General features: G+C 41.2%; 1 protein-coding gene across 1 annotated transcript; it reads right to left on the bottom strand.

Annotated features, from left to right (window-relative positions):
- Positions 1 to 21,301: 21,301 nt before the first annotated feature.
- LOC127443644 (sulfotransferase 2B1-like) lies at positions 21,302 to 25,442 on the bottom strand. Its single transcript, XM_051702377.1, has 6 exons — positions 25,304 to 25,442; positions 24,098 to 24,306; positions 23,838 to 23,964; positions 23,621 to 23,718; positions 22,163 to 22,343; positions 21,302 to 21,745 (listed from the first exon to the last, which is right to left on the bottom strand). The coding sequence occupies exons 1-6, from the start codon at positions 25,440 to 25,442 to the stop codon at positions 21,555 to 21,557; spliced, it is 945 nt and encodes a 314-aa protein (XP_051558337.1). The 3' UTR covers positions 21,302 to 21,554.
- Positions 25,443 to 26,851: the final 1,409 nt, after the last annotated feature.

Below are 26,851 nucleotides of genomic sequence, written 5' to 3'. Positions count from 1 at the left end.
CAGCTCTTTTGCTCGGTTTTGGTCTCAAAATTATCTTTGGAGGGCGGGGTTTTGGAATGAGGGGGCGTGGCTAATTCAACGTCTCAGTCATGTGAAAGTTTCAGAATGCTAAAATAGCTTAAGCACCTTTAATGCGGTTGATCTGAATTTGTGAAGCATGCTGCCTGCTAAAATAAAGAAAAATAACCACAAAATTAACTGAAATGAGAGAGTGTGTTACCTGTCAATCAGATGCGTGGAAGTTGCGTTTGTTGCTATAGCAACAATAGGCTGGGCGCGTTTTTTCCTCAGAATCATCATTGATAGTAGAAAGAAAAACAAAGAATCAAAACTGTGGTGTTTTATTTGAAATAGATAACAGATAAATGCGCACGTCATACAAAATAAAATTAAGAATAATGAATAAATTAAATAAATTCATGTACCATTTTAATGGTATTGTTGTAAAAAAAACTTTTTTTTTTTTATCTATGTAAAAGTTAAATTGAGCCCTATGATAGCAAATTATCATAACATGGAGTGACATTTACAACAAATAAATAAATCCTTCCTTTTATACTGAGATTTCAATCCCCAATGAACACAAGATGAATTAGAGAAAGAGAACCAAGAGGACAGGTATTTACTATTTAGTGAAGAAAAGTTAGTTTTGGAGTCGTTGAGAATGTGCACAAAAATATTTACATCTAGGATAATCTATCCATGGAGGCATTGTTTGATTGCTGTTCATTAAATATATTGGTAACGCAATGAAATAAGGTTGTGTATAATGAGTATATTATGATCCAAATTTCTCTCGCTTCATCCGCCATCTTGGATTTATTTTTCCACCAAGCTCATCACGGTGCATTATGGGATCGCCTACCCGAAGAGGATACATCCGATGCTCCCTTAGAATTCGGCCAAAACGAGACATCTTATGAGGCAGCAAAATTAAGATACCTAGCTTCTGGAACAGCCTTCGCATCGGGAGCGCGCCTATGATGCCTTAAAATTCTGCCTTCGAAGGAAGCTCACTAGGTTTTGGAACAGACCCAATGAAATACCATGAAAAATGAACAATACTTTTACAGCATTTGTAATCTTGGTTTATGTTAAAATTCACACATATTAATACAGTTCAATATTAAAAATGAGTAATGTAACATCATTAAGAACTAACATGAACTAACAGTTAACAATATTATATGTATAAATTAACATGAACTAAGATGAACAAATACATGAAAAAATAATCATTTTAATTTATTGAAACCTAATTTGGAATGTTAGTGCATTAACATATACAACCTTAGCTTAAAGTGTATTGTTAAATCATTATCCCCAACATCAGCTGTGGTTTTAAAAATGTTTGTGGGATTATTGGGTGGCCTGGATGAGTGTGATACTCCCAGACTGAAATTCCAGTCCGGCTCTGCTCATATATATATAATCTTCTGGGATTTTCACATGCAACAGTTTCTAGAGTATATAGAAAATGGTGTGAAAAACAACCAGTGAGCGGCAGTTCTGCGGACGATAATGCCTTGTTGATGAGAGAGGTCAACAGAGAATGGCCAGACTGGTTCAAACTGACAGCAAGGCTATGGTAACTCAGATAACCGCTCTGCACAATTGAAGTGAGCAGAATGACATCTCAGAATGCATAACACGTCGAACCTTGAGGCGGATGGGCTACAACAGCAGAAGACCATGTCGGATTCCACTTCTGTCAGCCAAGAACAGAAAGTTGAGGCTGCAGTGGGTCTACCATCTCCATGTCACAGCAGAAATCGAGATTCATCAGACCAGGCCATGTTTTTCCAATCGTCTACCATCCAGTTTTGGTGAAGCCTGTGCCCACTGCAGCCTCAGTTTCCTGTTCTTAACTGACAGTAGTGGTACCCGGAGGGGTCTTCTGCTGCTGTAGCCCATCCGCCTCAATGTTCAACATGTTGTATGTTCAGAAATGCTTTTCTGCATAGAACGGTTGTAACGTGTGGTTATTTGGGTTACTGTCACCATCCTGCCAGCTTGGACCAGTCTAGCCATTCTCCGATGACCTCTCTCATCAACAAGGGGTGATGCTAATCAGCCAATTCCTAACCTACTGAAACAGTGTGTGCAAAAATGCAACTTTTTGTGTTACATACTGTATGTGACTTCAGAGATGGATTCTCTTCTATTTTGCAGTGTAAGGCTCTAAAGAAACAGCCAGCTTTGCCAGCACGCTTTTTAATGCAAAAATAATGCAAAAGGATGTAACACATCACTATACCTAAAAAAGTCATACTGTCAAGTCAGTTGTTACTTTTTAGGAGTAACGCAATAAAGCAACTTGTTACTTTTAAAAGTAACATTCCCCAATACTGAAAATTGCAATAACTTAAACATGAAGTTTCTAAGGTGAAGAATGGCAGTTTTAACAAATATTCTTAATTAGAAATTCAAGGAGTGTATGGGGCAGTTCACCCCAGTTGTGTCATTGTGCTTAAAAAGCTAGATGCAGCACAATGAATAGAACAGATTGCAGGTGTCTCATTTTTATAAAAGTTGAAATTCTTTTTAATTTGACACTGTATCTTCAAAATGCCACATTCCTGTGTGAGATGCTGAAAAAACAGCGAAATGCATTGCAATGGATATTTATCTAGAGCATATTTACATTTAAAAACAGCGTAGATGGACGCAAATACATTCAGTGTGAGCAGTCCCTAAGTCTTCTATGGGAGCAGTAAGGTTTTCAACAGGTGCTGAAAGACTTAATCTGAGTTTTTCTGCATGGTGATGAAGACAGAAATGACCTACTTACATTTCCAATACACCTGTGGGTTGACTCTGATTACTGCATGTCATTAATTGTTTATTAAAATGAAAACATTCCAGCCATCTGCCCTAATCTCTCTGATCAGTGCAGCAGCACAGCTGGGTGCAATACAAGTCATTTACTGCTTATTAAAAGCTACTCATGTGGAACTAAAGCATGTCAGTTTAACACCAGTCGTCTTGGTCCAGACTAAAAATAAGAGAGAACTGATATTTTGTCCCACAGAATAAACTCCTTGTGTACTACAGAGTTTGAGAAATTGAGAAATACATGGACCAAGATAATAAAAAAAATCAGAACTAAAGCTATTGTGTTGTCTGACTCAAATCGCTCTCCAGAATGCCATATTCTTGTGTAAATCATGTACTACAAAATAAAGGCACTCAAAGAAAATTCGAATTTTGCCATTGACACTCATTACAATTGAGCCTTCTAAATGTAGCCTTCTAAATACAGCGTATACACCGATCAGCCACAACATTAAAACCATCTGCATAATATTGTGTAGGTCCCCCTTGTGCTGCCAAAATAGCGCCAACCCGCATCTCAGAATAACATTCTGAGATTATATTCTTCTCACCACAATTGTACAGAGCGGTTATCTGAGTTACCGTAGACTTTGTCAGTTCAAACCAGTCTGGTCATTCTCTGTTGACCTCTCTCATCAACAAGGCATTTCCGTCCACAGAACTGCCGCTCACTGGATGTTTTTTGTTTTTGGCACCATTCTGAGTAAATTCTAGAGACTGTTTTGTGTGAAAATCCCAGGAGATCAGCAGTTACAGAAATACTCAAACCAGCTCATCTGGCACCAACAATCACTGAGATCACATTTTTCCCCATTCTGATGGTTGATGTGAACATTAACTGAAGCTCCTGACCCGTATCTGCATGATTTTATGCACTGCACTGCTGCCACAGGATTGGCTGATTAGATAATTGCATGGATGATTGTTGGTGTCACACGTTGATCTCCTGGGATTTTCACGCACAACAGTTTCTAGAATTTACTCAGAATGGTGCCAAAAACAAAAAACATCCAGTGAGCAGCAGTTCTGCAGTTGGAAACACCTTATTGATGAGAGAGGTCAACAGAGAATGGCCAGACTGGTTCAAACTGACAAAGTCTACGGTGCTATTCTGAAATGCGGGTTGGCGATGTTTTGGCGGCACGAGGGGGACCTACACAATATTAGGCAGGTGGTTTTAATGTTGTGGCTGATCGGTGTATATCACCATTTTACAGACCAAGTAAACACTGTGCTGCGAAATGAACATAATTTGCTAAGTACTTGTAAATGTTTAACCAGCATAGACCATCCTAAAATAAAAATGTTAAATACAAATAAGCTTTCTGAAGAAAATGCAAGTGAGGGTTACCCATGTAAAACTCATCACCATGAGGGTGTTCTGGGTGTTCAAGTTCTTTTCACCAGTTTGTTCTTTTTTTTACCTGCTATTTGGTCCACCAGGTGAAAATTACAAGTTCGATCACTTAGAAGATTAATAGCATAAACATACGTTTGAGTTTACTACATTTTATGAGTTCAAGGTTTGTTCAAACCCCTGTCTTTAAGCAACAACTATGTAAAAGTAATGCTTGTTTTAGCACCACTAATAATAAAAACAAAAACAAAAAAAAGTATCTATCTTTTTATCTGTAAAATCTGAACCCACCTGCCTTCAGTCTGTCTGCACAAAAATAGAGTCTTTTAATAGATTAATACAAACATGACATTACCTGTCCTGCATTGCCTCTTATAAAGATTCAGTTTGGAATACTTTATTCAAATAAGCAAGCATAAACTATTAAATTATCTTGTACCACAACTAAATGGATTAAACATTTTAATACTCTTTGAACATATACAATTAACTTAACACTGCAAATTGTAAGTTATGTGCCATTAGGGGCAGTGGTAGCTCAGTGGTTAAGGCTCTGGGTTACTGATCAGAAAGTCAGAGGTTCAAGCCCCAGCACCCCAAGATGCCATTGTTGGGCCCTTGAGCAAGGCCTTGACCCTATTTGCTCTAGGGGCACAATATCATGGCTGACCCTGCACTCTGACCCCAGCTTAGCTGGGATATGTGAAAAAGAAGAATTTCACTGAATATGTGTGATAATTAATTAAATGATTTTTTATCAGCATAAGATCTAACAGAATGGGACAGTGAACCATCACAACTGGGAAAACAGATCATTGTGCGACACCACACTTTTTAAACATTTAAAAATGCATTTACAGCCCATTTACTATTATCTGAATTACCTTCGCTTTTTGCAATCTCCGAAACCCTTGAAACGTTAAAACTATATGTTTATATACTGTACTTTCCAAATAAAGGATTTTCAAATAAAATAAATGCAGTAAAATTTAGGGTAAAATAGTGGCAGGTGTGGTTGCCAGAAATTTACCATAAAAACTACGGTGACCATGTTTCAGGCTTTACGAGATGTAATTTTGATGCCTGTAAATTTTATGGTTCACTTCCATTTATATTATTAAATTACATGAATTGAAAATTGATATACTAACCTTCCAGAACTATAAATGTCTGCTTTTCACTTTATAATGTATTGTTAATCACTGTAGCATCTACAAAAGGCCACATGATGACATTAAGTTCATCAAGAGTGACCGTTCCAGGAGCAGTAATTAATACACAAAACACAAACAGAAAAAAAAACCCATCAGAGTAACACGTGACACTAAAATAATGTAATAAGTATAAACAAAACTACATAAAATATAACACAATGTACATAACTGATATTAAAAATAGGAAGCAACATGACTATTTTATTAAAATATAATGAAATTGGATGGGTCACGCAGGAACCTTGGGAACACCCGATTATAGTTTTTTATCATAATTTTAATAGTAATTAAAAAAAACACGTAATAAAAATTACATGTATTCTCATTTTTTTTTTACAGTTAATTATACGGTAAAATAATACATTTTACATTTAAAAAAACAAACAAAATTTTTACAATAATTTGTAACAATAACAGTGTAACTACAGTAAATTACCTTAAGGTCAAAAACTGTTGACTGTCAACTACAATTGTTAAAAAAACAGGAAATTTTCTGTGCTGATTATTGACTAATTTGTCAGTCAAAACAACAAATTTTACGTCAGTCTCTTTTCAATGATTAAAACTGTTGTTGCAGCATTGTTATTGCAAGATAAATATTGTTATTGTTGTGCTTCCACAAAACCCTGAAATTACTGGCACTGCTGTTTGAATCATTTTGTCATGCCAAGGTGTTCCCCAATAGAAATGGAAATAAATGTATTAAACAAAAAGTGAAGATAGAATATAGATCATCACACTATATAGAGTGCTATCTCTTTTTTAAAATGCAATCTAAAATTAGAACATACATGCAGCCTTTGGGAATTTTGCCAGTCTAACCTTTAACCAGGGATAGTGTCCACATACAAACATTGATTGATTTTCCCAGATTGTGTAATCAAAGTTTAGATAATTATATTTTCCAGAAAAAGGAGAAAGGAAAAGAGCTGTATCAAGCTCATATAAATACCAGAACCTCAAGATGCAACACTCACAAAATGATAAAACGCAGCTCCATTTATTTTTTTAATCTTCATCATAAAGTGGTAAGTTTCCTCTTTGTTCCAAAATGTAAAATATGTTTGCAATGTACATATTGTATTGTATTGTGTTGATGGTAGCAAAGTGTTGGTCTTATGTTTATCAATTAATATTATACACCTTTAAAACAAACAAACCTGAATGGGGAGATTACAATGGAATGACTTGAGTTTCACCTCAATGCAAGGCTCAAATCAAGCATTCTCCTCAAATGACCATGTTTTTGTTGATGTTATTACAGCACTCCACTAGTCTTTCACATTTCTGTTGGGTGACTTTATGCCACTCCTGGCACAAAACTTCAAGCAGCTCGGCTTTATTTGATGGCTTGTGGCCATCCATCTTTCTCTTGATCACATTCCAGAGGTTTTCAATGGGGTTCAGGTCTGGAGATTGGGTTGGCCATGACAGGGTCTTGATCACCGGATCAAATCCACACCTTGATTGACCTGGCTGTGTGGCATGGAGCATTGTCCTGCTGGAAAAACAATCCTCAGAATTGGGGAACATTGTCAGAGCAGAAGGAAGCAAGTTTTCTTACAGGATAGTCTTGTACGTGGCTTGATTCATGCATCCTTCACAAAGACGAATCATGACCAGGTGGAGGATGGGTGATGATCTGGGGGTGCTTCAGCAAGGCTGGAATCTAGTCTGAAACACTAGTCTGGTGTTCATGCACTAGATACTTTCCTTTGCTTAGAACAATACAATAAATATTAATGATTTTCTCCTGTATTTACCTTTGCATATATTAAAACTTGTAATGTCATAAAAGCTATTTGAGATTTATAAAATGTTTTCACATGTCACAGGTGATCATAGATTTCCACTGAATGGTTTAATCCTGCAAAAAAAAAAAAAAAAAAAAAAAGATTTAGCCAAATTGAATTGTGTAATTTCTAACAAAACAAAATTAATACATCTTTTTATTATTATTATTATTATTATTATTGTATTTTATAAAATATTACTCAATTCAATTTGATGGAATTTTGTTATGAGAGTAAATCTTAATATATATATATATATATATATATATATATATATATATATATATATATATATATATATATATATATATATATATATATTTTTTTTTTTTTTTTTTTTTTATTATTTATTTATTTATTTATTTATTTTAGATTACAACCTTTCGCTTACCAGCCTTAAACAATGTTTTATTTTCAAAACATTTTGTGGCAAATTACATATCACAAAATGAAATTAGAAAAGTTAAGAAAACTTTGGAAGTTTAAAAACAAAGTACATTTTGATTAAGATGAATAAAAGAGTAATTCAACTCACTGTCCCAATGTTTCAAAGAAGATCATCGTTAAAAAAAAAAAAAAAAATGCTGTCTACTAGAAATAGCAAATATAAATGTTTCAGAAGCATAATTCTGCTCATTTCCTTAATATTTCCAATCAGTTAGATCTCACATGTTGTAGTTCTCTTTTATATTTCAAAGTACAATTGTAAAAATTATGTTTAATGGATCTGACATGGAAATTTGAAAACCCTTAGCCTTGAATCATTTGTCTCATTAAAGAAATGTCTAGAGGATAAGCACAATCAACAGAATTTGCTGCATAATGTTGATTAATACAAAAAAATAATATTTAGACTCATGCCTTGTTTATAAAAAATAAATAAAAAAAAAATTAAAAAAAATTGAACAAGACAGAAATTTGATGTGTTAACATGATTTTAAATTTAGAGTTTATACACACTGTCAGCCAAAAGTTTGGAATAATGTACAGATTTTGCTCTTATGGAAAGAAATTGGTACTTTTATTCACCAAAGTGGCATTCAACTGATCACAATTTCCCTATCTGTCACTCACTCGACGTTGGTGTCGATGTAGTGACACTAGGGTCACTCTTGGGAGCCCGAGACACCTCTGGTCTTTGATAAAAGGCCAATGAAAATTGGCGAGTGGTATTTGCGTGCCACTCCCCCGAACATACGGGTATAAAAGGAGCTGGTATGCAACCACTCATTCAGATTTTCTCTTCGGAGCCGAACGGTCAAGCTCACTGGGCTGAATACTACTGTTCATTCACCTCTGCTGGATCTGACGGCGCATTTCAGCGGCTTCTCCCTCCTCTGCACTGGTGCACTGCAGAGAACGCCCCTGGGCGCTTCGGCAGAAAAACTAGAGAGTATATGTAGTGCCGAGGAGGGCGGTGCCGGGCTGGAATGAGACACACCCGGTCCCCAATCAGCCTGATGGGGCGCGCGAGGGATAAAGGCGGCCGGGGACGACAGTTTGAGAGAGAGAATTACAGACAGCTGTACTGTGTGTTTTTGGTTGTGTGTTTTGTTTAAATTGTTTATTAAATTATTATTTAAGTTGTCAAGTTCTCGCCTCCTCCTTTCCACTGAACCCCCTTACACTATATTTTCTGAAAGAGCATTTTTCCCCTCTAAAAGAGTATATATTTCTCTAAAAGAGCGCACACACGGAACGTCTTTTTAAAGACGCGTCTTTTTAAAGATGCTTTTCCGATTGCTCGTTATCTCTCGCCTTCTAACGGTCACGATCACGATCACTGTCTTTCGTGTCTGGGCACTGCTCACGCGGAGACAGCGTTCGTGGATGGTCATGTTCTCATTGCGAGAATATGTCCATGGCAACGTTGCGGTCGCGGCTCACCTTCGTAAGAAAGCGAGCCACCCCAGAGGCTCCCGCCTCGGTCCTTTTACCCACGGGTTTGAGGCCAGCGCGGCTAGCACTGGGGGCGATTTGGGGACCCCAATGGGACCGCCTCCGCCGGGTATCCCCCCGCGGACCTCCCATTCCCCAGCACGCTCATCTGCCCCGATTGGGCTTCCGGGTGAGTCCGCCGGCTCGTCTCAAGGCGAGTTCGACCTCTTATTCGGAGCCTGCGAAAGTGATGAGCTCTCGAGCACAGCATCGGAGAGTGGGCTCGTCCAGTTGGAAGCTTCAGCTGGGCTCCTCCCTTCGGGGTCGATCGCCCAGTCACAGGCTGACGCGGAGATGACGACATGCTTTCCTGGGCAGCCGCGAGCGTCGGTTAGAGTGGATTTCACCGCTCTTCCCTGAACCCTCGCGGCTCGGTAATTGGTTCCTGGGCTCGCGGCGCCACTCAAAGCCACGCCCCGGCCTGTTCCTTTCTTCCCGGAAGTGCATGAAGAGCTGACGAGGTCGCGGGAGACACTTTTTACTGCCCGGTCCCGATCTTTTCAGATTCCCTGCTCTCACTACCCTCGATGGTGGGGCGGCCAAGGGTTATTCGGCAATCCCCCGGTGGATAAAGGCGCTCGCGGTGCACCTATGCCTGCAGAGCTCCGCCACCTGGCGCGGGTGCCCAAAGCCCCCGTCCAAGGCCTGTAGGTTTACGTCGTCTCTGACGACCAAGGCATATGGTGCCGCTAGACATGCACGCCATGGCTCTCCTGCAAGTCCGCCAAGGTGCTAAAGGAACTGCACGAGGGTAGTTCCGCCCCGGGATTGATGCAGGAACTGCGCTCGGCAAATGACCTTGACAGAGCGACAGAGGTCACGGCGCGGTCTCTCGGGCGGACGATGGCCACACTAGTGGTCCAGGAGCGCCACCTTTGGCTCAACCTGGTTGAGATGGGTGAGGCCATATCCTGCCCCGGCACGGCTCAAAATCCCGCACCCCATCTACTCATCGCCAAGGGCGTCCCCCTGCGGTGACTGCACCGGCTCCGCTACAGCCCGCACCTTCGGCCTGGCCCCGGCGTGGAGCCCACCGCAGGAAGCAGACGCCACCCGTCTCGCAGCTGCCCAGAACCCGCGAAAGGCTTCAAAGCGCCCTTGAGACGGCGACCCAGGGACAAAAAAACCAGCTGCTCTGGAGCTGGTAAGCAGATCTTCATCTTTTTGTTACCTTTTGCATTTAATTGCGCTGCATGCCCAAGTGGCTGCAGTACTCAAGAGCTCATCAAGAGTGGTTTCCTTGTTCCCTGGGTCACATATCCGGTGTGTACGGCTGGCATCACGACCACCGTCCACCACTCCATTTGGCAGGTTGGCGCTCCAGCGGCGGTCTCCCGCCCTGAGCGCCCAGCTGTGGCACAAATCCGCCCCCGATGTGACAGTCTCCACGGGTCACGAGGACAGGCCTCTTCCTCCCCCATCCCAGGCTGTTCCGGGGGTGGTCACAAGGAGCCAGGTAAGTGCTTCGATGTCCTTGGACTCAGCACGGCCACGACATGGTGTGGCACCTCGAGCTCCACCCCGCCGTGAGGCCCCACCTGCCAGTACATCCGATGACGTTGTCCCTTTGGTCCCCCTTGCGCGGAACTTGGACACGTGGCTTGCGCCTTCCAGTCCATCACGAGGGCTGGTCCGGACCGTCCGACTTGGCTGCGCGATTCACTTCGCCGGGCATCTGCCCAGGTTCAGCGGTGTCCACTTCACCTTGGTGAAAGACGAAAACGCTGCTACCTTGCGCGGAGATCGCTACCCTCCTATGGAAGGACGCGATAGAACCTGTCCCTCCAGCCGAGATGAAGAAAGGGTTTTACAGCACCTACTTCATTGTAACGAAAAAAGGCGGTGGGTTGCGGCCAATCTTGGACCTGCAAGTACTGAACCGGGCTTTACACAGACTCCCGTTCAAGATGCTGATGCAAAGACGAATTCTAGCGAGCGTCCGGCATCAAGATTGGTTCGCGGCGGTAGACCCGAAGGATGTGTACTTTCACGTCTCGATCCTTCCTCAACACAGACCCTTCCTGCGGTTCGCGTTCGAGGGTCAGGCGTATCAGTACAAGTCCTCCCTTTCGGCCTGTCCCTGTCTCCTCGCGTCTTTACGAAGATCGCAGAGGCTGCCCTTGCCCCGTTAAGGGAGGTGGGCATTCGCATTCTCAACTATCTCGACGACTGGCTAATCTTAGCTCACTCTCTAGACGTGTTATGCAAACACAGGGACCTGGTGCTCTCACACCTCAGCCGACTAGGGCTTCGGGTCAACTGGGAAAAGAGCAAGCTCCTCCCGGTTCAGAGCATCTCTTTTCTCGGTTTGGAGTTGGACTCAGTCTCCTTGACGGCGCACCTTACGAACGAGCGCGTCCAGTCGGTGCTGGCCTGTTTGAAGGCGCTCAAACAGAAAACAGCGGTTCCACTGAAATTTTTCAGAGGCTCCTGGGGCATATGGCATCCTCGGCGGTGGCCACCCCGCTCGGGTTGATGCATATGAGGCCGCTTCAGCACTGGCTCCAGACTCGAGTCCCGAGACGGGCATGGCACCACGGGACACACCGCGTGGCCATTATGTTGGTCTGTCACCGTCTTTTCAGCCCTTGGACCGACCTCTCGTTTCTATGAGCAGGTGTTCCCCTAGAACTGGTCTCCAGGTGCATCGTGGTCATGACAGACGCCTCCAAAACGGGCTGGGGCGCAACGGGCACGCAGCCACCGGCCTCTGGACAGGTCTGCGGCTGCGTTGGCACATCAACTGCCTCGAGTTACTGGCAATTCTGCTCGCCCTGCGGAGGTTCCGGCCGTTGATCCAGGGCAAGCACATGCTAGTTCGGACAGACAGCACGGCAGCGGTAGCATATGTCAACCCCCAAGGCGGTCTGCGCTCCCGCTGTATGTCTCAACTTGCCCGCCGTCTCCTCCAACGGAGTCAGCAACACCTCAAGTCGCTGCAAGCCACTCACATCCCGGGCAACCTCAACACTTCAGCGGACGCGCCGTCACAACAGGTTACCCTCAAGGGAGAGTGGAGGCTCCACCTTCAGGCGGTCCAGCTGATTTGGAGTCGATTCGACAGGCACAGATGCACCTGTTCACCTCCCAAGAATCCTCCCCACTGCCTGCTCTGGTACGCCCTGACCGAGGCCTTCCTCGGCATAGACGCGCTGACACACAGCTGGTCCCCTGGCATTCGCAAATGTGCATTTTCTCCCAGTGAGCCTGCTTGCACAGACCCTGTGCAAGGTCAGGGAGGTTGAGGAGAAGGTCGTCCTGGTAAGCACCCTACAGGCCCGCCCAGACGTGGTGCTCGGACCTCACGCTCCTCGCGACAGCTGCCCCCGGGCAAATTCCCCTGAGGAAGGACCTTCTTTCTCAGGGAAGGGGCACCATCCGGCACCCGCGCCCAGACCTCTGGAATCTCCATGTCTGGCCCCTGGACGGGATGCGGAAGACCTAAGCTGTCTCCCACCTGCGATGGTAGACACGTTCACTCAGGCTAGGGCTCCCTCTACGAGGCGCCTGTATGCCTTTAAGTGGCGTCTGTTCGCTAAGTGGTGTTCTTCCTATCGGGAAGACCCCCAGAGATGCGCAGTCAGATCAGTGCTTTCCTTCCTGCAAGAGAGGTTGGAAGGGAGGCTGTCCCCTTCTACCTTGAAGGTGTACATTGCTGCCATAGCAGCACACCACGATGCAGTCGACGGTAAGTCCTTAGGGAAGCATGATCTGATCATCAGGTTCCTAAGAGGTGCCAGGAGGCTGAATCCCTCCAGGCTGCGCCTCATTCCCTCATCGGACCTCTGTAGTTTTTCAGGGTCTACAGAGAGCCTCCTTTGAGCTTTGCAGTCAGCCGAGCTTAAGGCACTCTCCTTGAAGACTGCCCTCCTGACTGTGCTCACTTCCATCAAGAGGGTAGGTGACCTGCAAGCGTTCTCTGTCAGCGAAACGTGCCTGGAGTTCGGTCCGGGTTATTCTTAAGTGATCCTGAGACCCCGACCGGGCTATGTGCCCAAGGTTCCCACCACTCCTTTTAGGGACCAGGTGGTGAACCTGCAAGCGCTGCCCCAGGAGGAGGCAGACCCAGCCCTGTCGTTGCTGTGTCCGGTGCGCCCTTTACGCATCTATTTGGATCGCACGCAGAACTTTAGAGTCTCTGAGCAGCTCTTTGTCTGCTTTTGGTGCACAGCGGAAAGGAAGCGCTGTCTCCAAGCAGAGGATCGCCCACTGGCTCATTGACGCCATAACTATGGCATATCTCGCCCAAAACATGCCGCCCCCGGTAGGGCTACGAGCCCATTCTACCCGTGGTGTAGTGGCTTCTTGGGCCCTGGCCAGAGGTGCCTCTCTAACAGACATTTGCAGAGCAGCGGGCTGGGCAACACCCAACACCTTTGCAAGGTTCTACAACCTCCGGGTGGAACAGGTTTCATCCCAGGTAGTGGCACGCAACACAAGCAGATAAGCCCGGGATAGCTGGCCGGGTGTATCGCTTGCACATAGCGCCTTCCACCTCCTTTTGAGCTGAAGACGTGCGCTGTTAATTCCCAGTAGTGTTCACAAAAGTTGTTCCCTGGTTGACTTCCTCCGAGCCCTGTGGCAGTCGAGTTTTCAGAGAGACTCGCTGCCGGCCCAGTACACGCGCTAACTAAGAGCCCGGTTCTGGGGTAGGTGCTCCGCATGCGGCGATTCCCTGTAAGGCTAACCCCATGCGATCTATATCTTCCGCTAATTCATTTCCCTGCTGGCAAACTGCATCTTCCTTGGGCAGAGCCCCTCTGCCCCAGTCTCCATGTTGTAGTAACTCCTCCCCCATTGGGCAGGATCTACCTTGAAGGCTCTCCACATGGTTGGAAAGACCATGTGATGTATTCTTCCACTTAAATACCCCCCCCCCCCCTCTTGGGGCGAGGTGTGGTCTCCGCGGTGTCCTCCCCTTGGGAGGGACACCCCCCGACTAGACCTGGCGGCCCAGTCAGATAATCCCCCTTCTTTTTTTAGGGAGTGGAAAAAGAGAAGGGGAAAGAGGCCACGACTGGGTTAAGCCTGTCTCTATCTCTGGGTAGTTGACTTGTCCCCAGAAAGGGCCGTTCGACACTTATAACTGTGTTGGGGGAGGTTACGTGTCGACCTGGTGTGCTGGCTATGAGGCACACAGCAAGTCTGCCCACCACACCCCGCCAGTTCACGTAACACAGTTCAGCCTTGTGGCGTTTTGTATAGTGTCACTACATCGACACCAACATCTCGTTCCCTCCATCAGGGAACGGAGGTTACACCAGTAACCATGACGATATAGACAGGACATTAATAATGTGAAAAATGACTATTACAATTTGAAAAGTAATGTTCAGAACTTCTTAAACTACTTCAAAGAGTTCTCATCAAAAAATCCTCCACATGCAGCAATAACAGCTTTGCAGATCCTTGACATTCTAGCTGTCAGTTTGTCCAGATACTCAGGTGACATTTCACCCCACACTTCCTGTTGCACTTGCCATAGATGTGGCTGTCTTGTCGGGCACTTCACATGCACCTTACAATCTAGCTGATCCCACAAATGCTCAATGGGGTTAAGATCCGTAACACTCTTTTCCAATTATCTGTTGTCCAATGTCTGTTTCTTTGCCCACTCTAACCTTTTCTTTTTGTTTTTCTGTTTCAAAAGTGGCTTTTTCTTTGCAATTCTTCCCATAAGGCCTGCACCCCTGAGTCTTCTCTTTACTGTTGTACATGAAACTGGTGTTGAGCGGGTAGAATTCAATGAAGCTGTCAGCTGAGGACATGTGAGGTGTCTATTTCTCAAACTCCGGACTCTGATGTACTTATCCTCTTGATTAGTTGTACATGTACACTGTAGTGTACACCTTCCGTTTTTTGGCAATTTCAAGCATTGTATAGCCTTCATTCCTCAAAACAATGATTGACTGACGAGTTTCTAGAGAAAGCTGTTTCTTTTTTGCCATTTATGACCTAATATTGACCTTAAGACATGCCAGTCTATTGCATACTGTGGCAACTCAAAAACAAAGACAATGTTAAGCTTCATTTAACAAACCAAATATCTTTCAACTGTGTTTGATATAATGGCAAGTGATTTTCTAGTACCAAATTAGCAATTTATTATGATTACTCAAGGATAAGGTGCTGGAGTGATGGCTGCTGTCTAGATTTGATCAAAAATGACTTTTTTCAAATAGTGATGGTGCTGTTTTTTACATCAGTAATGTCCTGACTATACTTTGTGATCAGCTGAATGCCACTTTGGTGAATTAAAGTACCAATTTCCTTCCGAAACAGCAAAATCTGTACATTATTCCAAACTTATGGCTGCCAGTGTATATGACATGCAGAATTAGAGATTGAAATAAGCATTCTCAAACAATGCTAAATCATTTTTAGAAACTGCCTAAAAAAGACAATTCTACACTAACTGTTTACCATGTTGCTGATTTCAGGGTTACGTTGAAAATAATTGTGTAATTCTTTTAAATTAAAAACAAAGTAATGCCAAAGTCTTTTTAGCAAGTCAGTCCACTGTCGGCCATCTTTGGAATGCTCTCGGGAGGCTATTTCCATTCATGCCAGTGCAGCTCCTATCTACTTGAATGGGGGAATGCTGAAATCTCAAGATTACGATTAAAGAACATATTTCAAATCAGCAATTAAATTTGATAATATTGGAATCATAAATTGTGCTTCTTTACCTCGTATTACACTAAAACACACAATTTATCTAGCTAATGCACATCAAATTAATACATTTACATTTATGCATTTGGCAGACACTTTTATCCAAAGTGACTTACAGTGCACTTATTACAGGGACAATCCCCCTGGAGCAACCTGGAGTTAAGTGTCTTGCTCAAGGACAAAATGGTGGTGGCTGTGGGGATCGAACCAGCAACCAGATTACCAGTTATGTGCTTTAGCCCACTATGCCACCACCACTCTATACTAATACTAACTTGAATACTTGAAGGAAGGCTTTATTTTATTTTGTTTTTGATTTTTTTCCCCCCAATTTGGAATGCCCAATTCCCAATGTGCTTTTAAGTCCTCGTAGTCGCGTAGGGATTTGCCTCAATCTGGGTGGCGGAGGACAAATCCCAGCTGCCTCTGCGTCTGAGACTATCAACCCACACATCTTATCACATGGCTTGTTGAGTGCATTGCCACGGAGACATAGCGCATGTGGAGGCTTCATGCCACCCACCGCGGCATACATGCTCAACTCACCATGCGCCCCACTGAGAACGAATCACATTAGAGCGACCACGAGGAGGTTACCTCATGTGACTCTACCCTCCCTAGCAACCGGGCCAATTTGGTTGCTTAGGAGACCTGGCTGGAGTCACTCAACACGCCCTGGGTTTCGAACTAGCGAATTAGCAAACTCCAGGGGTGGTAGCCAGCGTCTTTACCACTTTACCACATCACTACCCAGGCCCCCTAAGGAAGGCTTTATTGATTGTACACACAATTTAAGCATCTGTTGGTGGTATGTTTCTGTTCTGGGCAAACTCCCCGCATGGATGGAGCAGGGAGAGCAGTGAATTTGAGAATCGTGCTGGAAGCCATTTGCTGTTGGTAATAATTCAGTTTTACTTGAGGATTTTGACTGTACAGTTTAGTTTGAATGCATTGTTTTGTACTATTAAAGGAGAAAAAGGATAAAGCATGCCAGAAAACAAGACTGATTTAGCTGGTTTATGCAGTGACAAGCATTTGCAACAAAACTACATTTCCCATCAAAATATGTGGTTGCACTAGTTTGATAAAATAGATAGATAAAGCATTAATTACTGATGTGTGGCTTTGCTTTTCATTTTGTTGCACTGATGCTAAAAAAGCTTCCTGCCTTCACTAGAAAGTAAAAAAGAGAAAAAAGAAATATGAAATTGCAAAACGGGTCCGTTCTTTCCGACTAAAATCACTTCACACTAAAATCACATCACATCGCATTTCCGATTTCCGACCTCGTACGTATGAACTTCAAACAGGACTTAAACACAATTTGGTTATAGATTTTTTTTAGTTACCAACTATTAACATTAACTGACTAATAATTACTTAAAAAAATATATCTAATTGTTAATTTTAGGTTCTGTTTTGCAGAATACACTTCAAGCTGTCACAAAAGCACCAGAAAAGCATCATAAAAGTAGTCCATACGACTCAAGCACTATATTCCATGTCTTCTGAAGCCACGTGACAGCTTTGTGTGAGGAACAGAGAGGAATGTAAGTCATTATTCGATGACAATCTTGCTTGGAAGCTGTGGTCACTTTTCACTTTCATTTTAAGAGCAACTTGGACTTTGTGTGGTGATCTTTGGATCATCATGAAGGTAAATTATGACAAAAGTGTAATATTTGAGTGAAATAGTCCTTGTCCACAATGGCTGTTTATACAGTCAACCCATGAAGAATTCTTCCTTTAATGCTCTCCTGATTCCATTACATTAGTAGTTTGTTGTTACTTTTACTCCCCTATTTTTTTTATTTTATTTTTTTTATTGACATAAATAACTCTGAAGTACCTCTGAAGAACATACTTGCATATTTTAAACATTTCACACTCACTCCACACAGGAAATCAACAGTGTGTTACAAATGTGAGGCCCCTCCATACGACTGAATGCAGACAAACTGTGTTTGTGCATTATCTAGATTATCTCTGCTGCCTGTTTTATCAGTTACACACTAATGGTCATAGATTGGTGATGACAGACTTCACATGTTATGCCAATGCCACATGTGTTGTGCTTAGTGTATTAGGCAGCTGCTTTGCCATTGCAACTCCTTTTCTACATCACACAACTGTCTGCTCATGTGAAATTGTTGTCCAAAAGCAGGCCCAGTGTAAAATTATATTGCTCAGAGGTTGCTCTTTCATATCTTGGGAGACTCAATGGAGTTCAAATATTTAATTTAAGTATCAACTTTGTCTCAGAAGTTTTGAAATAAACTGTAAGTTTATAGAGCTATAAAATTAACATGGATTGCATAGCTCAGATAATTTGGTCTTGGAAGAATTATTTCATCTCTGACTTTTGACTGCAGATTTTGGTATCTTAGCAAATCTAAGCACACCCTGCTAAATAGATCAGCTCAACCAGCATGAAATTCCCATGATGGTCTAGGCTGATTTATGCGGGTTTGGTGCTGGTCTAGCAGGTGGACCAGCATTGTCTTTTTGATGAAGCTCGTTAAGATAGTTTATTACCCAAAACACAACATAAGCTGGTGACCAGCAATGCTGGTCTTTTCAGCAGGGCAGTTTGAGATATTGTTGAGACAGACGAAACACAGTTGTTGTTCACATGTCCTATTACTTGCTGTTAAGTTCCTTAAACAAAATTCTTGAATATCATTTAAAGACATGGCACGACCTTGCAAACTTTGACAAATCCAGCACCTAGTTCTTCTCCTGAATTATGCAAAACCAACCAATGACACTGGAACTTCCAGTTTTGAGACTGCTCTTGCCATTTTCGTATGTGACTGTGTCTGTAAAACAAAGTCTATTTAACAGGGTGCCAGGACTCTAGTCCATTAGTCTGTCCAGAGAGTAAAGAGATATCTTTTACTCTTTCAGTTATTTCTTCCTCCCAAATGCAGATTTCAAGTGCCTTCCTTCAAGTGCAGTACAGGTGCAGCACTCCACCTCTAAACACTTCACTCTCTTCATTAAATAGAATGCCATCTTAAAGGTCTGGCTTTTTAGATTAGCCTCATATTCACCCGAACATCTAATGAGCTACGCAGTCCTTCTACTCATCCCTGAGAGCAATGGCTTTCTTGCCACAGATTTCATCTTCATACCATTATCACGGAGTGTTATTTTGCTTAAAAAACAACTTCGAAATGACCACAGTTAGCATAAGAACAGAGGTTATGTAGGTTTAATGTATTTTACTTTGACTTGATTAATAAAAGTACTGCACATCAGAGATGTCTCTCAAGTGATAAAGGACAGCATTATGCTTTTGCGGCTGTGCACCTTAAAGGTGAAGTGTGTAATTTTGGTCAATTTTCAAATTTTTACAGATTAATATTCAGAGTTAACTAGCCGTTTTTACTGTAGGTTGATCCTTCAACAAGTTGAAACACTGGCACTGTGGCGCTGTCAAAACATTGCTCTGTTTGTTAGAGTATCCTGACAAGCCTGACACAGCAGCATTGGCTCAGTTAATGGCAGGACTATCTGTTTGCACAACCAATGGGAGGCGGAGGAGGGTTTTCATGCATTGCATTGGAATCCATTAGGTGCCGCTAGTGCAGAAATAACACACTTCACCTTTAAATTAGCCATATGATAAAGTTACATACACAAATATTGCCTTGACATATGTAAATAAATGGTAAGTTATACCTGTAACTGGTCAAAACAGTAATAGTTTAATTATCCTATCCATCTGATCAGGCATTTGAACATATATATATATATATATATATATATATATATATATATATATATATATATATATATATATACAGTGCATCCGGAAAGTATTCACAGCGCTTCACTTTTTCCACATTTTGTCATGTTACAGCCTTATTCCAAAATGGATTAAATTAATTATTTTCCTCAAACTTCTACAAACAATACCCCAAAATAAAAATGTGAAAGAAGTTTGTTTGAAATCTTTGCAAATTTATTAAAAATAAAAAATGAAAAAAATCACATGTACATAAGTATTCACAGCCTTTGCCAAGACACTCAAAATTGAGCTCAGGTGCATCCTGTTTCCACTGATCATCCTTGAGATGTTTCTACAACTTGATTTGATTAAATTCAGTTGATTGGATATGATTTGGAAAGGCACACACCTGTCTATATAAGGTCCCACAGTTAACAGCGCGTCAGAGCACAAACCAAGCCATGAAGTGCAAGGAATTGTCTGTAGACCTCCGAGACAGGATTGTATCGAGGCACAGATCTGGGGAAGGATACAGAAAAATGTCTGCAGCATTGAAGGTCCCAATGAGCACAGTGGCCTCCATCATCCGTAAATGGAAGAAGTTTGGAACCACCAGGACTCTTCCTAGAGCTGGCCGCCTGGCCAAACTGAGCGATCGGGGGAGAAGGGCCTTAGTCAGGGAGGTGACCAAGAACCCGATGGCCACTCTGACAGAGCTCCAGCATTTCTCTGTGGAGAGAGGAGAACCTTCCAGAAGAACAACCATCTCTGCAGCACTCCACCAATCAGGTCTGTATGGTAGAGTGGCCAGAAGGAAGCCACTCCTCAGTAAAAGGCACATGACAGCCTGCCTGGAGTTTGCCAAAAGGCACCTGAAGGACTCTCAGACCATGAGAAACAAAGACTGAACTCTTTGGCCTGAATGGCAAGCGTCATGTCTGGAGGAAACCAGGCACTGCTCATCACCTGGCCAATACCATCCGTACAGTGAAGCATGGTGGTTGCAGCATCATGCTGTGGGGATGTTTTTCAGCGGCAGGAACTGGGAGACTAGTCAGGATCGAGGGAAAGATGAATGCAGCAATGTACAGAGACATCCTTGATGAAAACCTGCTCCAGAGCGCTCTGGACCTCAGACTGGGGCAAAGGTTCATCTTCCAACAGGACAACGACCCTAAGCACACAGCCAAGATAACAAAGAAGTGGCTCCGGGACAACTCTGTGAATGTCCTTGAGTGGCCCAGCCAGAGCCCAGACTTGAACCTGATTGAACATCTCTGGAGAGATCTGAAAATGGCTGTGCACCGACGCATCCCATCCAACCTGATGGAGCTTGAGAGGTCCTGCAAAGAAGAATGGGAGAAACTGCCCAAAAATAGGTGTGCCAAGCTTGTAGCATCATACTCAAAAAGACTTGAGGCTGTAATTGGTGCCAAAGGTGCTTCAAAGTATTGAGCAAAGGCTGTGAATACTTATGTACGTGTGTGTGTGTGTGTGTGTGTGTGTTTTTTTTTTTTTTTTTTTTTTATAAATTTGCAAAGATTTCAAAAACTTCTTACACGTTGTCATTATGGGGTATTGTTTGTAGAATTTTGAGGAAAATAATGAATTTAATCCATTTTAGAATAAGGCTGTAACATAACAAAATGTGGAAAAAGTGAAGCGCTGTGAATACTTTCCGGATGCACTGTATATATATATTTACCTTAGAACAATCTTCAAGCATTACTTCTTATAAACTTATATAAAAAAGGTAAATTATGTATGCATAAATTACATCTGCACAGCAACATTATTAAAATTCCAGCTCAGTAAAATAAATGCAGTTGACTAAGAAAATAGCATGTAGCACCTACACAAATATAGAAAAATAAAGGTGAATATATTCAGTGTTGTTATATCACTTTTCTTTTTAGACCTTAAAGGTTAAATTTATATAAATAACAAGAACAAAACAGAAATAATTAAATGTAAAAAAATATACACATATAAATATGGTAAAAAAAGTATTATAAACATTTCACAGTCTCACTGAGTGAATGGGATGCAGGAGTATTAATGGTTATCCTGGGCTGTAGAGCATGTTCATAGCATTCCCATTTAATCTGCAGTGATGCATCTGCCATCTGAGAGGAGTACACGGCATCAAAGAGGTCGCTCTGCTCTTCAGTGAATATGTTTTTCCAATCTCCGATTTTACCTTGAGCAATTAAAGATTACATTATTCGGAGGAGTAAAACTGCTTTAAAAACTTAGATGCAATATATAGAAAAGACATATATAATATGTGTTCATGTATGATTTTTACTGATTTGAAAGACAGTTGCACATACATGCAACATATTTCAAAATACTACAAACATGCCATTTTCATCCATGTAACATATTTTCCCAAAACATAAAATTTTCATATGTACATATATGTCCAAATGTATGAACTATAATTTTAAAAACTATATATATATATATATTCATCTATGAACATATGTCAGATTTCTGTACGGGAATATTCCTTTTCAACTCTTTCAATTACCTCATTATCAAATCTGATTACACAGGTGATAGATAAGGAAAATGTCAGGGAGGCGTTTGTTCAAGACATTTTGAAGAGACATACCTTTCCTCATGAATTTGCCCTTCCTGTGGTCCATGATCTCTTGAGCGATGAGGGTGTAGTTCACCATGGCATTCTCCTTCATGCTATTGAAACTGCAGTGCTTCTGAGCAGAGGTCAGCTCATCCTCAGTTAAATAACACATCAGGAACTGGCTCACTTTCTCAAGAGAACCATGAAGATCCTGAGGAGAGTAAATTGAATATCTCAATCAAGTTTCTGATTAAAAATAAAACACTTAAAGTCAACATGAAATCAGAACTGACCCTATTTACTTTCTTAACATTTTCTCCTGGTTTTATCGTGCACCATTCATTGGTGCACGTTATTGTCTTTGTAATCTTTCATCAAAATGTAATAACTTGGTCTGCCACTGAAACATCGTTCCATTTCGGCTGATGTCACTAAGACCTCTTACTTTTTAACCCCTCCCTACGAATCAAGTGGCTCCATTCTGGTATGTAATGACTACTTTTTACAATACAATCAATTCCCAATGGATAAAATGCCAGGTTCCACTCTACATCTTTTCCTTATAGGAATAGTTCACCCAAAAATGTATATCATTTACACACCTTCATGCCATACCAAATGTATATGACTTTCTTCTGCAGAACACAAAAAATGATTTTTAGAAGAATATTTCAGCTCTGCAGTTCCACACATTGCAATGCAAGTAAATGGTGAACAAAGCTTTGAAGGTCCAAAAAGCACATAAAGGCAGTATAAAAGTAATCCATATGACTCCAGTGGTTTAATCCATGTCTTCTGAAGTGATCCAATCCTTTTAGGTGGGAACAGACCAAAATATAGCTCCTTTTTCACTGTAAATCTTGATATCAGCAGTATTCTTGGCGATCATGATTTCAAGCTCAATTACACTTCCTAGCGCCATCTAGCACTCTACGCATGTGCCAAGCACTAGGAAGTGTAATCGAGCTTGAAATCATGATCGTACAGTGATTGTACAGTGTAAAGTGAAAAATTTTGGTCTATTCTCCTTCAAAATCTGATTGGATTGCTTCAAATGAGTCATATGCATTACTTTTATGCTGCCTTATGTGCTTTTTGGAGATTCAAAGTTTTTGTCACTATTCACTTACATTGTATGGACCCACAGAGCTGAGATATTTTTCTAAAAATCTCCATTTGTTTTCTGCAGAAGAGAGAAAGTCATACACATCTGGGATGAATAAATGATGAGAGAATTTCCATTTTTGGGGTAAACTATTCCTTAAAATATCCAGTTTCACTCTGAATAGAAATACTGTATATCATATTACAGAGGTAAATGGGTTCTGAATGTTGTTTCATGTTTCCGTTTAAGAATTTTTCTCATATCATGATTTTCACTCTCCAAGCAGCTTCTTATTATGCCGCATCTTCTCAAGTTATCTGACTTTATCTGAATTCCTGTTTGTGATCACCATATGAATGGCTTTGCTCTTAAAGTTATCATACCTTCCACATTTCCTCATATGTGATGTAAAGAAAGTTTTGAACATCTTTCACATGGCTGGTCCAACCCTTGATGTGATCAAACCAAGAGCCATAATGCACTGATGGAAAAGAAGCGGCATACATTAATGTAAGTTAATAAGTTGTAAGGGAAAAGAAGGTGACATCCCATACAACATAATAATAACTGACAGACAATGTACAGTAAACATCAACTAACCTGTACCCTTCAGGAAAGCACTGAGAAACTCAGAGAATGAGCCTGGGTCAGGCAGAAAGTTGGCCATCTTGTGAAAGTGATAATAGGACACAACCACATCTTTGGGATTTCGAGCCACATAGATAACCTGAGAAAGGACAAACATTTATAAATTCCAGGCAAATTCAAGAAAGAAAGATTTGGGGTTAATATTGCTCCTTAAAGACCAGCTTAATTTCTGATAATGCACTGCATCCTTTGTGGTTTACCCATCTACTCACCTTTGCTTTAGAATCTTGCAGGGTTGGTGCCAGTAGGTGGTAAGGCAGGTGTGTAGTTATAACTCGAGGCCCCTTAGAGGCTTCCAGGACTTTCGGGCAGTAGTACTGTTCAAGCCACGGTGCACGGGCCCAGTTAGGCTGCGTTTGGGCTATAGTTGGGTCACCTTTACTCAGGATTAGAGTGATGATTTCCTGCATCCATGTGGTTCCTATAAGAATTCAAGGGAACACGAGAGGATGTGAATTATTAAAAGTCATGACGAATATCTTGCCAGTCAAAAAATGGTCGCAAACTGCATTTTTGACTACCTCCTTTATTTAAAAAAAAAAGGCAAAAATTGAGGTTACAGTAAGGCAGTGGAAGTAAATGGAGTCAATCCATTTATGCTAAAAGACATGCTTTTTCAAAAGTGTAGCCACAAGATGTAAACATTATATGTGTTAACATGATTTTTGTGTGATAAATCTGTGTTAAGTTATCCAATAATGCAACTTTGTTGCCATGATGACGAAACCTTGTGATCCCAGTTTTGGATATAACTTAACAGAGATAATGTTAGTAAGTGATTTTTTCACACTAAAATCATGTTTACAGATATGTTTACGTCTTGTGGCGATAATTTTAAAACGGTGTGAATTTTAGCGTTTGTGGACTGGCCCCATTCACTTTCATTCTGTAATGTCTGTTATACTGTAACCGTGTTTTTTTTTTTTTTTTTTTCTTTTTAATAAACAATGTAAAAAAAAAGTCACTTTTTTGTGTGATAATCAACATTATGCCTCAAATGCTGTTGATTAAGCTCAACTTGTATTGAACCCATAATATTCCTTTTAACTCAAAATGTAGATCTCCACTGATAAGAAACTTGTGACTAGCTCCATCATTTTTAGACCCTGAAACCCATTTTGAGTTTTTTTGCAATAAAAAAAATAGGCAAGTCTCATCCAAATTTTTAAATCATTGTATCCTGGCAATGGTTTGAAGAAAAAACATAATGATTATCTCATAAGTAAGCTGAGACTTTCCTTTTAACTGTAGTGCATAACACTTAAAATGTGTTAAGTCAAAGTGACTAAAAATTATGGAGCAGGTCACATACTGTATATCAATATGATATAATATGACTTTGCATACATTTTTACTCTTATAAAACCCCTTTAAACAACACCAAGAAAATGAATACAGAAAAAGCATGTCATTATTACCTGATTTTGGGTAGGTGACAATTACAGTATCTGTGTCCTGAAACTTGAAATTGGTGGCATAATTCAGGGAGTCTTGAGTGTGCATGTGCCCTGGAAACAAGATGTTTTGAAAAGTTTCGGTGACATCTAGTCGAGCCATCTCTGCACGTGTATGTTTGCAAAAGGAAGAGAGAACAAACAGTCTGATGCTCTGAAGTGTTAAAATATCAACTTATATAGGAAGAGACAAATAGGAAGTGCAGTGATGTCACAAACTCATAGGCTATATTTAGAAAGGGGAATTGCACAAGCATAGAGGCACACAATACTCCAGAAATTACCTGAGAGACCGGTTACCTAGGAAAAGAGTACACATGCCACAAACTTTCTGCATGTGCAAATCACGATTTAATCTTTATTTTTGTTTTGTTTGTGATCATGTTTCCATGAACAGTGAACACCACATTTTAAGAGATCAGTGACAGTGTTGGTGTTCATAATAGTTTTATGCACCTTTGACTTGAAGGATATAACTTAAGATCTTCATAAATAATCTTTCAGGTTGATCAGTAACAACAATCCCCATATGAAACTGTTCATTAACTCATATTATTAAAAAAATAGGATTATTGTTGTTGTATTTTCATCTATTGCCAAAGAAGTAATCAAAAATGCAAAATTCCACACCAAATATAAGATTCGGAGGACGACATGTTCAAGTTTATGGTTGGTCATTGAATATCCTATGCTGACTGACTACTATTCTATTCCAATTATGTAGTGACTCCCTGCACTAGGCGTAAATAGCACTTGCCACACAGTGCAGCTATTTGCACTTCAGTAGTCTGGTGGACACAAAAACATTAAAGGAATAGTTCATCCAAAAATTTTAATTCCATCCCAGGTGTGTATGACTTTCTTTCTTCAGCAGAACACATTCGAAGAAAAATAGAATAATATCTCAGCTCATTTGGTCCTTAAAATTCAAGTGGATGGTGAACAGACATTTGAAGCTCCAAAAATCATGTCTTTTATACGACTCCAGCAGGTCAATTAATGTCTTCAAAAGCTAAACAATTGCTTTTGGTGTGAAAAAGATCAAGATTTATGTACATTTTAACTATAAAACATCGCCCTCAAGTAATGATGAAATGGCTTAGTGTGTCCCGATGATGTTGATGTTTTTTTTGTTTTTTTTTTGTAGTGTGGACGACCTGGTTTCGATTCCCCCTTTATCAAACTTTTCTCCATCCTGTTTCCTGACTCCACTCTTAATATTTCCTTTAATACTACTTATAATAATAAAAGTTGATTGTCTTGAAGTGATTTGGTCACAGTGATGTCTGGGAGATGAGAGAAAGTTTAGATCTGGGTACAATTAACCATGGCTTTTAATAGCAATAATGTAGTAACCATGTTTTTGGCAGAAACCATTTTTTTTTTTTTTTTTAGAAAAAGCGATATAATAGGTGTTTGTGAGAAACAGATCAATACCTCAGTCTTCTACTATAAATTCTCCTTCCTGCCCAGTAGGTGGCAATATGCACAAATAATGTGAATCGTGAAAAA

Source organism: Myxocyprinus asiaticus, chromosome 1 (genome assembly GCF_019703515.2).
Source record: "Myxocyprinus asiaticus isolate MX2 ecotype Aquarium Trade chromosome 1, UBuf_Myxa_2, whole genome shotgun sequence".
NCBI lineage: Eukaryota > Metazoa > Chordata > Actinopteri > Cypriniformes > Catostomidae > Myxocyprinus > Myxocyprinus asiaticus.
The sequence above is the reverse complement of the archived record's forward strand: the minus strand, read 5'-3'. Positions and strand labels throughout refer to the sequence as shown.